Source organism: Drosophila mojavensis, unplaced genomic scaffold, assembly GCF_018153725.1.
Source record: "Drosophila mojavensis isolate 15081-1352.22 unplaced genomic scaffold, ASM1815372v1 contig_74, whole genome shotgun sequence".
Classification (NCBI taxonomy): Eukaryota; Metazoa; Arthropoda; class Insecta; order Diptera; family Drosophilidae; genus Drosophila; species Drosophila mojavensis.
In genome coordinates, this window is record NW_025318899.1 from 15,752,636 (window position 1) to 15,767,722 (window position 15,087).

A 15,087-nucleotide genomic window follows, 5' to 3' on the forward strand; every position below is an offset into this window, starting at 1 on the left:
TATATTGGTGTATATTAAATATATATTTTTGTATATTAAGAACTGCATTAAAATCTATTTTAAATCTCATGTATTCAATTTAAAAATTTCAAAAAAAAAAAATTAAAATAATTGTATTCCTGATTTACATAAATAAATTGTCTTCTTCTTTGTAAAAACACCTTCATCAAATCCGTTCTAATTTAACTGAGACTCTCTCACCCAAAGCAAGAGCAACATTTGCAGAGTATTACAGCTTCGGCTTTTTGATGCCTCCTTAGTTTGCTTTTGTTATTTGACGTTTTTGCTTTGTTTCATTTTTGTTTTTTTTTTTTTTTTTTTTTTTTTATTATTTCATTTTTATTATTTCGTTGTTATTTGTTCTCATCCTTCAGGGCAGCTGTCCACTTTTGACACTTATTTTTGACAGCTTAAGGACATTTGAGGGTCATGCACTTAACATGAGTGCGGGATTCTGAGCTATTCAAGGGCTGGGCTGGGCCTGGGCGTCTCGTTGAATTTCAAAATTGTTTGCATGTCTGAGATTTGTGGCAGTTTATTATGAATATACATAAATATGGCTAGGTACATTTATATACATATACATAGAGAAATGTGTGTGTATATAAGTCAGCTCGTGTTGTTTGGTAGACGGGAGGCGTGACTGCCCGGAGAGCTAGGCAAACCACATTCATTATGAATGAACGGGCGCCTGGCAGTGCGCCCACATTTTTTGGCTCCCTCCGACATGCATTTGGTGTGTGTGTGTGTGTGTGTGTGTGTGTGTGTGTGTGTGTGTGTGTATGTGTGTGTGGACAACTATTTACTAATGGTAGTCGGGTTGGCTGACGACTTTATTGAACCTATGCAAAGGCAACGGCTGCCGCTGTAATTAAATTAAATTATGCTCTATGCTGTTGGCAAGGCGGCCGTTGCTCTAGCTGCTCCTGCTCCTGTTCCGGCTCCTGCTCCTGCTCCTGCTCTGCTCCTGCTTTCCCCGTCTGGCAGTTTTCAATGCTGTGCCGCATTAAAATTTAGTGTTGCTTTTAAGTGCCGGTAATAAGATATTTTGTATGCTTCTGGGCATTGGACAACACATCAGGCGCAGAGCCATGTGCCATGTGCCCCTCACTCTCTGTCTCTCTCACACTCTCTTTCGCTTCCCCTCTGTGTGTGACAAAAGCAGTTTGCATAATTTAAAAGGCCTAAAAAGCAACTATAAGTTTCGCCTGGCATTAGATATTTTTGGCAAAGATGTGGCACACACACACACACACTCCCACACACACACAGAGAGAGTGTTGATGGTGGCTTGGCTGGGACTCTGGATGGCTTGGGTTACAGAGCTCCCTCTAAGTCTTTGCCCATTCGTGTTCACAGTTCGGTTTACAAGACCACAGAAAAGGGTTGCGACAATTCGAGCATTATATGACAACAGCTGCCTAATGCCAAACCCAAAACACAGATGCCCATCATAAGCATGAAATAAATTCCTAAACTGTTCTAATTAAGTGGACAAAAAGGCAATCGTCAAGGGTTTGCACTCAGCTGTACTCGAAATAAGAAGAAGAGCTCTGCTCTGTCAGTATGGAAATGCAGAAACATGTCATGTTAAGAAGTCTGTGCATCAGATGGATTCAAGAAGTGTTTGGCCTAATGACAGATTATATGAAATGGAAAAGCTCTCAGAAAGGAAGTGTTTGGTTGTACGGGAAAAGGAATGAGAGCTGGAGTAATTTGTGATAAATGTAATGGGGAATGAGAGTTGCTGTCAAAAATTATGTAATACATTAATATTTCTTAAATAGAAATTAAATTTTATATTTAGTTAAAGCATTATACATTTATTATTAGGTAGAACACAGTGTGAAACTTTTTTTCATTTTATATTTATTTTTATATATTTATATTATTTTGTTTTTAGTATATGTTAACATAATTCAAAGAGTTTTCATAACAAATTGAACTTTCTGGAACTTTTGGGCTGACTCTTAGCCTCTTCCCTTTAAAATAAAACTTCATTTAGTTTCATCTCTCATGTTATGTATGAAACCTATCAAAAGTGTTCAATCACCTCTCCTGCTCAAGCTGCTCAAGACATCAAAGTTCTGCTGCAATCAATACTTCAATTCCAAGTTCAACTAAATCAAAACAGTTTCTGGAGTTTTCGTTAGGGAAACAAACTTTAAATAGATCGATTTTCCCAAGTTATATTCCTCTCTCTTCCCTTCTCACTCTCTCTCCCAGCTATTTGTTTTGTAATCAGCGCTATCAAGAGCAAAGCACGTTTAAGCTTGCCGAAGACACAACGACGACAACAAAAACTAAACTGTGTGGGAGGGGGGCGGTATTGGGGCAAGGGGCCGTTACAAAGAAATGCTAGCAGACGTGCTAAGCGCCTTAAAGTATGCAACGACAACACTGCAGACACAGGTCCAAGACACGTGTGTCATTAGCACCGAAACGGGAGCTGGCTAAGCAACAAGCACACACGCACAGCTCTCAAACTGAGCTTGATGGACAATTGTAGCAGTGGGCGTGGCACACACACACACACACACACTGCTAGCTGGCTGTCCGGCCTGGCAGTCATAATCATAGCGCTTATCGTTAGTTCTGCTCTGTTCTATTTGCACCGAACTTCATAAAGGTGTCTCCCCAGAGAGGTGTGCTTCAGGTTGAGTTGTGAGTGCTATGCACACACCCTCTCTCCCTCTCTCTATCTCACGCTCTTGTTCTTTCTCTCTATCTCAATCTGGTCTCCGTTTCTGTCCTAGCTTAATTGTGCTATGGGGAACGCTTAGCAGCAGCCACATTGACATTGTTTTTGTCCAGCAGCAGCAGCAGCAGCAGCAGTCACAGCAGCTGCCACGCCCTCAGCCCCGCCCTCAACTTAATTTGCATTGCTTGACTTTTGAGCCAAGAAATTTGCTTTTATAAAATCTATTTTTTATGCTGGTCACTACAGTCTAGTCGAAAAGTTTTACTCCAAACCTAATTGCTTATAGAAGTTGCACAAGAAAATCCACAAAGCGAAGAAATAAAAGTTTTATTTTTTATAAGGCAGCAAATTGAAATTGTTAAACACTTGAGCAATAAGCAAATTATTTAGCTAATATAATTATGCATTTACATATTTAATATGACTATAAGAGATATATATAAAGTGCTTCAGCTAAAAGATATTTCTTTATATTAAATTGCATGACTTTTGCTTTTGCGCACATCATTTTTCATGTGTATGTATACCCTGTAAATGTGTTTTTATTTTTGTTTTTTATTTTTATAAATATTACAACGCCTTGCACTCTCAAACGCTTTGGCCCAGCTCCATTTCCGCTTTGGTATTGGCAGTTGGCGCTCTCGCGTATCGATTAATTGATTGATGAACATGCTATGAATAGCAGATGAAGGTGATGTTATTACACATAACATATGAAGCGATAAGCAATACACACCGACACACACTAGCACATACACACGTACATGTGTGCAGCCTCAGCATTGCATGCTTTTTTTTCTGCGCGCGCTCTATAAAAATTTGAAGCAAGCTATGGAAATGCCACAAAGGCATATATACCAATACATATATGTGTGTATATGTGTGTATGTTTGTCTGTATAAACGTGGCAGGCACGTGAGTGCTGAGAAGCAAAGCAGAAAAAAAGCAGAAAAATTCTGCTCTTGGGGAAGCGGCATGAAAAATTGTTTGTATTGCATATTTTTAGGGGCTGACGCCAGGGAAGCGGCCAAGCGTGAAACATGTTATCGAAGCGCTTTTAATGGAATTAATGCAGGAAAAGAGACCAAGCAGACACCCATACACACACACACACGCACACAGACACGCACGCACACACTAAAGGCAGCCTAAGGAATGCAAAATGAATTAAATTTAAGGCTCAAACCAAAAATCCTTTGATTTGCTTTAAGGCTCTTGCCTTGCTGCAGCTTCTCTGTCTTTATTAAACCAGCTTACAGCAGGTGCTGAATCCGTTGCGGAGTACAGGCTTAAATTTCATTAATTTCTTGTAATGCGGCTATTAATTAAAAATCAACAGTTACTTTGTGTTTGAGCAGCTGCTGTCGAATGCTCTATGAGCAGAGCAGGAGCTGGGCTCAGTTGGATGCAAATTGGGTTAGCAGCGAAAGGGTAGCCAAGGCATCAAGTTGACTAATTGACCAGGTGGGGGTGGGCAATTATGAAAGGTGAGATTGGATGCTGTGGTTATCTACTTTTATGAGAGCGTAGCGTAGGGTTTTTATTTTTGAGATATTTGTTGAAGGAAATATATAATAAATACAACATATATATTTGTTAGAAAAATATTTTATTTTATTGATTATTTATTTTAATTTAATTTTATTTATTTTTATTTATAATAATCCAAGTCATTTTTGAAAAGAAAAAAAAACAATTAAATTATATATATAAATAAAAAATATAAAAAATTTTTGACAGAAAGGATAATTAAATTGAAAATAATTCCACTCAAGCTAAGAATCTGAATTTTTAGATTTCACCAAATTTTTGTTGAGTATCAAATCAGACACATTATTATCATAGAATTTTATAGAGTATCTAATATTCGCTTTCATAAACTCAAAACTTTTCCATTTTTGCAACACCAAATGTCACAAAGGACAGCCAAAAAGCCAACGGCGTTCGTTAGATATGCAAAAAAAAAGTTGAAAAAAATAGAGAAAAAACAGTATACACTGCACTACATGGAGCGCAGGCAATTGAGTTATGAACAAGTGTGTAGGTGTGTGTGCGTTGTGTGTGTGTGTGTGATGCGTAATTAGGCAAAAACATATTACTTTAATGACTGGGACATGCAGCTAGCCAAGATTTAATTATGAGGCAACAGCAAGCGGCCAAGCGGGCAAATTGAATTCTGGCTGCCGAGCGCAAAGGGACACAGGATACAACTACAGCAACAACAACAGCAGCAGCAACGGCAAACAGCAGTGGCAGCAGCAGCTGCCTTCGTTGCCACGCCCACAGCGGCTAATGCCCACTCTATAGTAAACTCTACCAAAATTGACCATTAAAATCGTTTATGCATTTTGTGTGCTGCTTGCTGCTCTAATTGGTTTCACTGCTGCTCCTGCTCCTGCTCCTGCTGCTGCTGCTCCTGCTGCTGCTCCTGCTGCTGTTGCTGTTGGTGCTGCTGCTGCATGAGAGGCCATAATAAAATATTATTATTAGAAATTAAATTTTTATGCGTGTTGCTAGCGCGCCTTTTATTGCACACTTTTAGGTGATTGGCTGCAGTCGTGGAGGTCGTCAATTTTAATGCCAGAACTTTGAATGGCAAATGAAGTCGAGTCTCTGCTCGACATTCCACAATTTACACTAGCCAACACGAGCAGAGTGTTAGTGTATATGTGTGTGTGTGTGTGTGGCTAGAGCTCAACTTGAAATCTATTTAAATTCAAGTTAATTTGATGGGCTGTCTTTAGTTTAATGTGAGATGAGTTACGAGCCATAGACAAACACAGAGCTCAAGACCACAAACTGCAAGCCACACACGTACACAAACACACACACATGAACACACACACACATGAACACACACATACACAGGCACACATTGAAGCTGAGAATGTGTCTCTGTCAGGCAGTTATCGCTGAATTATGCGGGCTGTTGACAGAGGAGTATGTCTATGGCTGAGTGTGGGGGTTAACCCAAGTGCTGAGTACGCTTAGCTTAGGCCACAAGTACACACACGCACACACACACACACACACACGCGCGAACACAAGCGAATGCTAAATGACACAGAGAAATTCAATGTCAAAGCGTTGGCGCACAAAAGAATACTACTACGATATGTGGAAGAAGAAGACTAAGCAGCAGCAGGTTGGGGAAAGGGATGACTACAAACGGACATGGACACAGACATGGACTCGGACAGTAGCTAGTTGCGTCAATGGCGATGATGACAATGATGATGGCACACACACACATAGAGAGAGGGAGCTAGAGAGAGTGAGAGAGGGAAGAAGAGAGAGTCACTCGTTCACACAACTAAATGTGAAAAAGTTTGATTTGCAGCCGGAGAAAGGACGCAGGAAATGGTCTACATGGAAAAAAGATGTTGAAATATATGAGGAAAGCAAGCTGAAACTTCTTCGTCTTCCTCTTCTTTTTTTTTTTGCCCCGTTGCTGCGGAAACGGAAATAGAATTATAAAAGCCAAGCTAAAGACGTTTACACACCATACAAAAAGCAAATGCCAACTTGAGGGGTGAACCAGACAGAGAGGGTGAGAGAAGGAGAGAGAGAGAGAGAGAGAGACACACCACACACACACACATGGCAAGCAGATAAGAAAACTGTTTGCCAAAGGCTTAATGCTCTGTCTGTCTGTGTGTGTGTGTGTGTGTGTGTGTGTGTGTGAATGTGTGTGCGTCTGTGTGTGAGCGGGGGAAACTTTTTGCCAAGTTCGCTGGGGCACAAAATTTATGAACAGACAACCACAAAACTGTGTGCGGGAGCGGGGGAGGGGGGTGTGCTAGGTCGACTGAGGGTCGGGCTGATGGTATGCTTGAATCAAAAATGAAGTGCGATTTATGGTCATACAAATCAAAGTTTGGTGCTTGAGTTGATTGCTAACAATCTTTTGTATGCCAATGCCAGTGTTGCTCGAAATGCGACAAGAAGGAGACGGAGCAGGAACCGGGCGACAGAGAGAGAGAGAGAGAGATATAGGCAGACTGAGTGTAAACGGAAGAGAAACGGAGACTGGGCACACTTTAGGCTTGACTATGAATGGAAATTCTGTAATATTTGACACTCGCTTGGCCGACTGCAGGTGTAGCCAAAGAGATTTGTGGTACAAATTAGTTGAAAACGCTCTGAAAAATGAGGTGATAAATTTTCGCAAAAACTTTTCAATTGAATGGGCCGAGCCGAGCTGGGCTGGGCTTGCTTTATGAACAATTATCAAAGCTGTGGTGAAATTTTCCTAACATTTTGCCACAGCTCAGCTGATTTCTGTGTGTATGTGTGTGTGGCACAGAAACTTTTGCAAGCCAGCTGCCGAACAGACACACATACACACACGCACACAGCCATGGGGCGTTAATGTGAATGGCCATTGCTCAAGTTTCCAGCGGTTTAGTTTATGAGTTTCAATTTGGTAAGCGAACGAAGCACTTTGGCTACGTTTTGGGTTTTTTGGGCTGAGTTGTTGGGCCGTTGAGCCTGTGCCTCTGCCTGTGCCTGTGCTGTCATGCATTTATTGAGTCACTAATTTGACTATTGTTCGCCCCAAGCCCCCGAACGGGGAGGGAATGCGATTGATTTGAAGTGTTTGCAGAGCTGGGCAGGTGAAAGGATTGAAACGATTCAACTGATTATGAGCTGAAAATGGGAATGTAAAGGGGAAATCAAATTGAATTTGTAAAGATGATCTGAATGAGTGCCGAAAATAGAAGGGATTCAGTTAAAAGACGAAGATATTTATAGCAAATATTTCAATGGAATTATCATTAGAAATTATAACTCAATTGGCTGTAAAAAGGCTAGATACTTATTATTTCAATATATTATAATATTTTGTTTATATTTTATTATATCCATAATTATATTAAATGAGCGCCTTAAAGACAAATATTTTTATAGTCTATTTATTTATTTATTTATTATTATTTTGTTTAATAATAAATCATAAATTAAATCAAATTAAGCAAAATATAACTATTTTAAATTATAATCAAATAAGTTCTTAAAGCACTTATGGGCTTGCCATACAACTGCTGCTGTGACTCGAAAAGAGTTCAGCTCCTCTTAACCCTTGGCAGCCATTTAAGTTCAATCTTTGGCTAACCCTGCCACCAGGCACCAGCAGCAGTAGCAGCAGCAGCAGGAGTAGCAGCAGGAGTAGCAGCAGGAGTAGCAGCCAAACAAAAGTTACGTGTAGCCCTAACGATAGCCCGCATCACCTTGGGCCAGAGCCCCGACCCAACACAGCAGCAAACCCAAACCCAAACCCAAACCCAAGCAAAGCCTGGCAAGTCGGCGACGCATTTGGCACGGCTAATTCAGCACAACATACGACGCATTACAGTTATAGTGGCAGGACAATCAGGACGAGCAGCTCGAGCTCGGGCGCTGCAGAGGATTTGCTACTTGAGAAATTGAATATTTCACATGTCTGTTTGAATTTTATACAGACACAGAGGAAGGCAACAACAGCAGCTAGAGCAGCAGCAGCACACAGCGGAAAAGGAAGTCTAACAGAGGAATAGAAGATAAAAAAAAATAAATAAAAGAAACGAAACCAAAAAGAAATGTGCGAAAACCTAACCAGCAAACCAAATAGGAAAATTGAAAAATACAAAAAAAGAAATTAAAATTGAGAAAGGAAAAATAAATCGAGAGAAGCTGCTGCAGCAGCAAGAGAAACGTGAAACGGCTGGGCGCCTAATTTAATATTCCACAGAGCAGGAAATTTGTGGACAGAGGCGGAAGGCGCGCGGGCAGTAGACACAGAGAAAGAGGGAGAGAGAGAGAGAGAGCGAGTCAGAGACGAAATACAGGCAGACAGGAGTCGGTAGAAAGGACGGGCAGACAGACAAACGGACAGTTCAGACACAACTGATTGCCGTTTATAAGAGAGAGAAAGAGACAGCGAGAGTGAGCTGATGATCCATGTTGTAACCTGCTTAGCCTTTTCGCTCTGCTGTTGGAGCAGCTGTAATAGTTTTCTCTAAATGATATATTTTTTATCATATGCAAACATTCCCCGAACTTGTCTCAAATGAAGCGTGAATTTCAAATTATGTTAAAGGCCTTTCTTTCTATATCAAGTAATTTCTGAAAATAGGTCAACAGGAAATGGCTAACAAATTCGTGGAAATAAAACTTAGAATAAAATTTAAATGTCGAATCAAGCTAAAGCTAAAGTATTAAATAAATGTTGACATTTAATCAGAGAGCAAGCTTCAATAGAGATATGTAAGAGGGCAGTATAGGTTTAGGGTATAAATGTGTGTAACAGGCCAAAGTAGAGTATGTATCATATAGACTCAATCAATCTAGATCCGATTTAACTATGAGACTATTGTTGGATCATCTATCAGTAATCCATAACTAACTCTTACAGAAGAGAAACTGATGGAAAGCAGAAGCTGAGCAGGTTGAGAAGTGTCTGTAGTGTGTGTGTGTGTGTGTGTGTGTGGAGCAGTATTCTTCAATATACACATGAGACAGCAGCAGGTATTTCCATCTCTCACTGCATCGTCACTGATCGGGTGTCGAAACGAATTCGAAGAGAGAGCTCTCTAGGAGCGTTTGAGTGGAATAATGTAGACTCTATAAAAAGGCGAGTACATTGCAGCGCTAGCTCAGTGATAAAACCCACCTCATGGTGGTTAGAGGTGTCAGTGCGCTTCTTCTTCTGATTCTGCGGCTGTTATTGGGTAAATATTTAAATAGTATAGTATATTGATAATATTAAACAAAGGCTAAGCTGATTTGTAATAATTATATTATATATGTAATAAAAACTATATTTAAATTATGAATTGGAAGATCAATTTATATTTTATAAAAATATTTATGACACGATTTGTTATTATAAATATTTATCTGATATATATATGATAATTCAAGTATAGAAAATAGTTAAAGTGTGCTGCTGCCCTCCTAAAAATCTTAAATTATATATTATATTTAATATGAGAAAAATTAAAAATTCCTTAATGAAATTTAGTTTAGCTAATGATAAATATAAAGCAAATGAGTTTTAGGCATTCATGACAATTTCAATGATAAATACATTTTCTCATATTAAAAAACTCGATCATTAAGAATCTTGATATGTATACAAAATGGAATAACACATTATAAATATATTATTGATTCACTCATGTTTGCCAATGAGCCGATTGGGGCTTTGCATGACCCACTAGAGCCAACCACTAAGTCCTCCATAGTCAGGCTAAGAACTTAGCTTGCCATAGCATATGCTGAGTCCTACGACTGCTAAGGACAACAAATCAAAAGCCCATATTTGCTTTGCATAATTTGTGGGCACGAGCTAGGCAAACGAAACGCCAAACTGGCCAAAATCGAAACAGAGAAGTCCATAAATAAATCAATGCAAGGCAGAGGCAAAAAAAAAAGTCAGAGGAAGAGGAAGAGGAAGAGAATATGTTTGGCCATAATGTAAACATTTAAATTTACATGCCAGTCGACTTTGAGGCGAAAGGCAATGTGAAAGAAAACAGAAAGAAATAATATTTATGGCCTACTTAAAGGCTTACTTAGGCGCCTCAGCCGCCTCAGCCGCTCTTAGGTCCACTTTAATTTCAATTTTCGAAAATTTGCATTGCTCTTTGGCGCTCTGGCTCTGTGTGAGCCACTGTCTAACAAACTGGTTGCCATGCAAATTGAATCATTTTTGTTCATTTCAACAGCAACTCAATTTCGCCATGGAGACCCATACAGAAAAAAGAGCTCTGCTTCTGCATATGTGTGCGTGTGTGTTTGTGTGTGTGGGTGTCTTGAAGGTGTTTCCAGCTTGAAAGCAACGGAATACAAAAAAAAAAGTGTCGTTTCTTTTGAATTTATGATACTAAACACACAACACGCGCCGTGCCAAAGGTTGAATAGGGACTTTATTCATATGGCTGCGCTCCATTTGAATGGCCCAGCGATTGTATGGGGCTCTGGAGCTCACTTTGTGCACTTTGCACTTTTGCAGCCTCGTTTTGTGAGTGTGTGTGTGTGTGTGTGTGTGTGTGGAACAGAAGTAATAATCATAATAATAATATTTGACTTTCCCCGCTTACCTCTTGCAGATCGCACCATCAGCGAGCATGAGAACAAGAATGTGGTGCTGCCCTGTCCGGTGAATGAGCAGAAATGCGGGAAGCTGCACTCCCTCAACTGGTTCAAAGGCGACGATCGCATTGCGGCGATGCTGCTGGGCGACAGCAATGTGACAAGCGTGAATGATGAATTTAAAAATAGGTAAGACAATCACTAGAATAAATATATGTGTTAACTATATCCATATCTACATCTGTTTGCCTCCTGCAGAGTTACTGTTGAGCAAAACCCATACAGATTAGTTATTAAGGACTTGAGAATATCTGATGAGGATATATATCTATGTGATACAACATTTTTTATACCAGAAGAAACGTGTGATAACTTCAATGGCTATCGTGTCGAATTGAGAGTCTTAGGTAAGTTACAAACCGAGTCACCTTCCACCTTCAACCTCTCACCTCTCACCTTTCACCTTTCACCTGTGCATGTTTCCATCTCCATCTCGCTTTCTGACTTTTTTGATTTGCGCTTATGTTTCGAGTATAACTTGTACAAAATGCTTTCGTATTGAGTTCGCTTACAATATCAACTTAAACTAACTGCTAAACTAACCTATAAAAAACTGAACTCGTACCATAAATAATATATGTTTGTGCATGGAATTCGTATGGAGCAGCAGAGTCATCTGCTAGGAAGATTCTTCTTGCATGTGCAGCGAGCGTCTGATCTGAGAACGCGTTTTATGCTTACTGTGTTTGTCCCCGCCCAACTGAAACTATATAAATAACAATCAAATATTATGCTTAATTAATGTGCAATCCAAAATGAAAATGCAATCAAGTGAAGGGTTTTTTTTTTAATATAAAATTAAATAAAGTTAATAAATATATTTGGAAATAGAATTAAAATATAATCTAAATATTTTTTGTGACTAGAAAAGGCCTTTGAATATTTTTATCAAATTTTATATAAAGAAATATTATTTTGATCTGTTCATATAAATTTAAAAAAATATATATTTATATAAAAAAATATGACATTTATTTTTAATGCAAATTTTAACACAAATATTCAATGACTTTTTCTACTCACAAATGATTTAAATATTTTAGTTACAATTTGTAACTTTCTATCTCTAATAAATACAGTTGCAACTAAATATAATATTTACGACTAAATGTCAACTAGCATTTAGCTGTCAATTTTTCTATATTTTTATTAAGCTGTCATAAAACAGAATTGGAATTTCTACATGCATATGTGTACATAGAAAAAAAAAACTCAATTATTCATTCAATTTGTATTAGAACTTTGAACAGTTCCATAACAATTTACAATTCAAACTAACTTCAAATTGCCAAATCGATTGCATTTTCACTTTGACTTTATTTCAATGCAAGTGAATATACAAATAAATATACATATAAACCATTTTTTGTAACCTTTTGCTGCCTGCCTTTGCACGCCTCAAACATTCTAGAATATGAATACCAAAAATAACTTTTATGCATTAGTCTATATCTATATATATATATCTATGTGTATATGAAAATGTTCAAAAATCCCTTGCAGAGTGCAAATCGCAAAACTTTACTTTTAACCGCTCTACTCTTTTACCATAACATTTGAACGTGTCAAAACTCATGCAAATATTTTCTCTTAACTGATTGTCCCACAAAAACATAAAAAAAAAAAAAAAAATCTCAAAAAATCGCATACAAACGCTCGTCCACATCGACATGGAATTTCAATATATATATATATACATTACACAACTATCTATATATATCTATATATATATCCCTATATATATATATGCATTGCTATCAAAAACTCAAACAAATTCGCTCCACCAAAAACTAAAAACTAACAACAAAAAAATCAATACATGACAAACACCGAAAAAAAAATAACATCAAATAAAACCAACAACAAATATCAAAATCAAATTCCACGCCACGCCCCCAATTCTGTTCATCAACAACACCGCCTCCTTTCGTTTCATACGTGTGCACCCACCAAAAAAATTGATTTCCCTTCCTATAAAAAACTGTATTGAACTGTGTGCTCCCCCACTCACTCCCCCACACCCCTAAAAACTTTAAACTGATGTGAAACTCAACCTAAAAACAAAAAAACAATTTAAATTCCTAAAAACAAAACCAAATGCTTTAAATTAAATTTGATTTCTTAAAATAAAACCAAAAAAATATATAAATCCAAAACCAAACAACCAAACGTTTTTGGCTATGCATTTACAAAAATATAAAAATTAAAAATTGAAAATAAAAAAAAAAATACAACTACGCAAAACTAAACGTAGAAAACCTTGGTAAATTTAACTTATAATAAACATCATATTTAATTCAATTCTCTTATCATTTTATCAATTTAGTTGGCTGCCAGTTTAAGCAAAAGAAATATAATTTTCTTAAGTTTCTTAACTGAATGAGAATGTTTTAATTTTTTATTTTCATTTAGAGCTTAATTAGTTTAAATTAGTTTTTTATTTTTTAATATATTTAGCTCATTCAAAGCTTTTCATTTGAAATTTTAATTTTCTTCAATTAATTTCTATTCATTTTCATTTACTCTAATTTATTATAATTTTCGCTAATAATATTTTTTATATACAATGCAAATCAAATATGATTTATTAAAAACACAAATTCAACATTTTTACCTCCCAACAAAAAAAAAAAAAAAAAAAAAAAAATTGAAAAAATAATGTAAAAAAATATGCAAAAATGCAAAAAAAAAAAAAAAAAAAAAAAAATTGATTTGAACTACGCACGACCAAACACACACCCATACAAACACACACGCACACACGCACACACATACATACATACACACACTCACACACGAATGTGGTTGGATGTTGGACATGCAGTGCCACCCACTGAGGTCGTGATTTTGGACGCAAAGGGCGACCGCATCGAGAACGGCAGCATCGTGGGACCCATGCAGGAGCGCCAGAGCCTGAAGGCAACCTGTACGGTGAAGAACACACGACCCCAGCCAGATGTGGGCTGGTGGCGTGGCAGCAAGCGGCTGGCCACATGTGAGTATTGCCCTTAACCGAAGCCAGCGAAGGTAGCAAATCGCATAAAGGTTTTGCTCACTCGTGCTGCGTCATAAAAACTGCTGAAGCGCGTTTATTGATTCCCCAAATGCTTGAGCGGAGCTTTTAGAGGGGAGTGGGGCGAGGCTAAGCAGCCAATTTGATGCATAAGCTGGGAATGGAGGTAGGGCTGGTTTACGATGCGCCACAACGTTTATGCAGTGGCTCACGAGCGAGGGATGGGGATGGGGATGGTGATGGGGGGTCATAAAGCCAGGTCCAGGCCACGGAAGGATTTGGCTGCTTATCAATGTCAGTTTTCTTCTATTTTCTGGTTTTTTTTTTCTGGATTGGTCTCCTTGGCATAGGCAAATGTGCTCGGCCACGCCCATAAAATGGCAAGCCCCCTTTTATTGTAGGGCATAAAAATAAACTTTGAGGCGATTTTCATTAAATTTTTAAGAGGCCGCGCTGCAGCTCCAGTGGAAATTAATTGATTTCTATTTTAAAAGCCCAACATCCATTACATTAGCTAAATCAGAATTTAAAGCCGCCGCCACTCGAAATGCTTGTGGAATCTTGTCGGTTTACCGTGCGCCGGCTTTGAAAGGCTTTTAAAGTAATTTTTATGCCCTGAAAATCCCGGCCAGCAATTTACAAAGGCGGCAACAACATTTTCATTTTCGTTTTCTCTTTTTCATTTTCCTGTATATAAATTTTTGTTCTTCTTTTTTTTTGGGGGGTTTTTTACTTTGTGCTTTTGGCCCTCTAATTGGCCTTCGGTCTGTGGTTTGCAACCCTTTTTGGGGCTGACGGGCCGTCGATTCGACCCAACCGATCTTTGATTTCAAGCAAAATTGTATTTATTTTTGGTTATAAAAGCCTTTGCTTCATCATAATTGCTTGTAATTAGAAGAATAACGCACCTGGAAGAACAGAAAACGTAAAAGCTGGCAAATACATTGGGAATCTGCCGTGAGCAGTTGGATCACCTTTACTTATGCTGAATAAATTCTTATCTCTCTCTCCCTCTCTCTTTCTGCTGCACAGATTCGCCTACTCATGACTTGCACGATGGCCTCTACACATCCACACTCGAGCTGGAGTGGGCTCTGTCTCGCGAGGATCTGGCACAGGACATTGAATGCCGCGTCGAGTCGGCGGCTATTAAAAATGCAATTGTTACCAAATTCGGCGTCGATCTGCAAGGTGAGTCATCATTGCGACAGCGATAAAGAATAAACAATAAACGATA

General features: G+C 38.3%; 1 protein-coding gene across 7 annotated transcripts in view; it reads left to right on the forward strand.

Moving 5' to 3' along the window:
- Positions 1 to 15,087, forward strand: part of LOC6582668 (hemicentin-1) — a 223,083-nt gene that overhangs the window by 175,426 nt on the left and 32,570 nt on the right. For 5 of the 7 annotated variants that reach the window (XM_044010148.1, XM_044010151.1, XM_044010152.1 and 2 more), the window contains exons 5-8: positions 10,795 to 10,966; positions 11,036 to 11,184; positions 13,662 to 13,832; positions 14,883 to 15,041. In XM_044010148.1, the coding sequence (XP_043866083.1) occupies positions 10,795 to 10,966; positions 11,036 to 11,184; positions 13,662 to 13,832; positions 14,883 to 15,041 (651 nt within the window). Of the gene's footprint in view, positions 1 to 10,794; positions 10,967 to 11,035; positions 11,185 to 13,091; positions 13,101 to 13,661; positions 13,833 to 14,882; positions 15,042 to 15,087 lie in introns of all 7 variants that reach the window. The other 2 variants (XM_044010149.1, XM_044010150.1) reach the window with 1 other exon arrangement.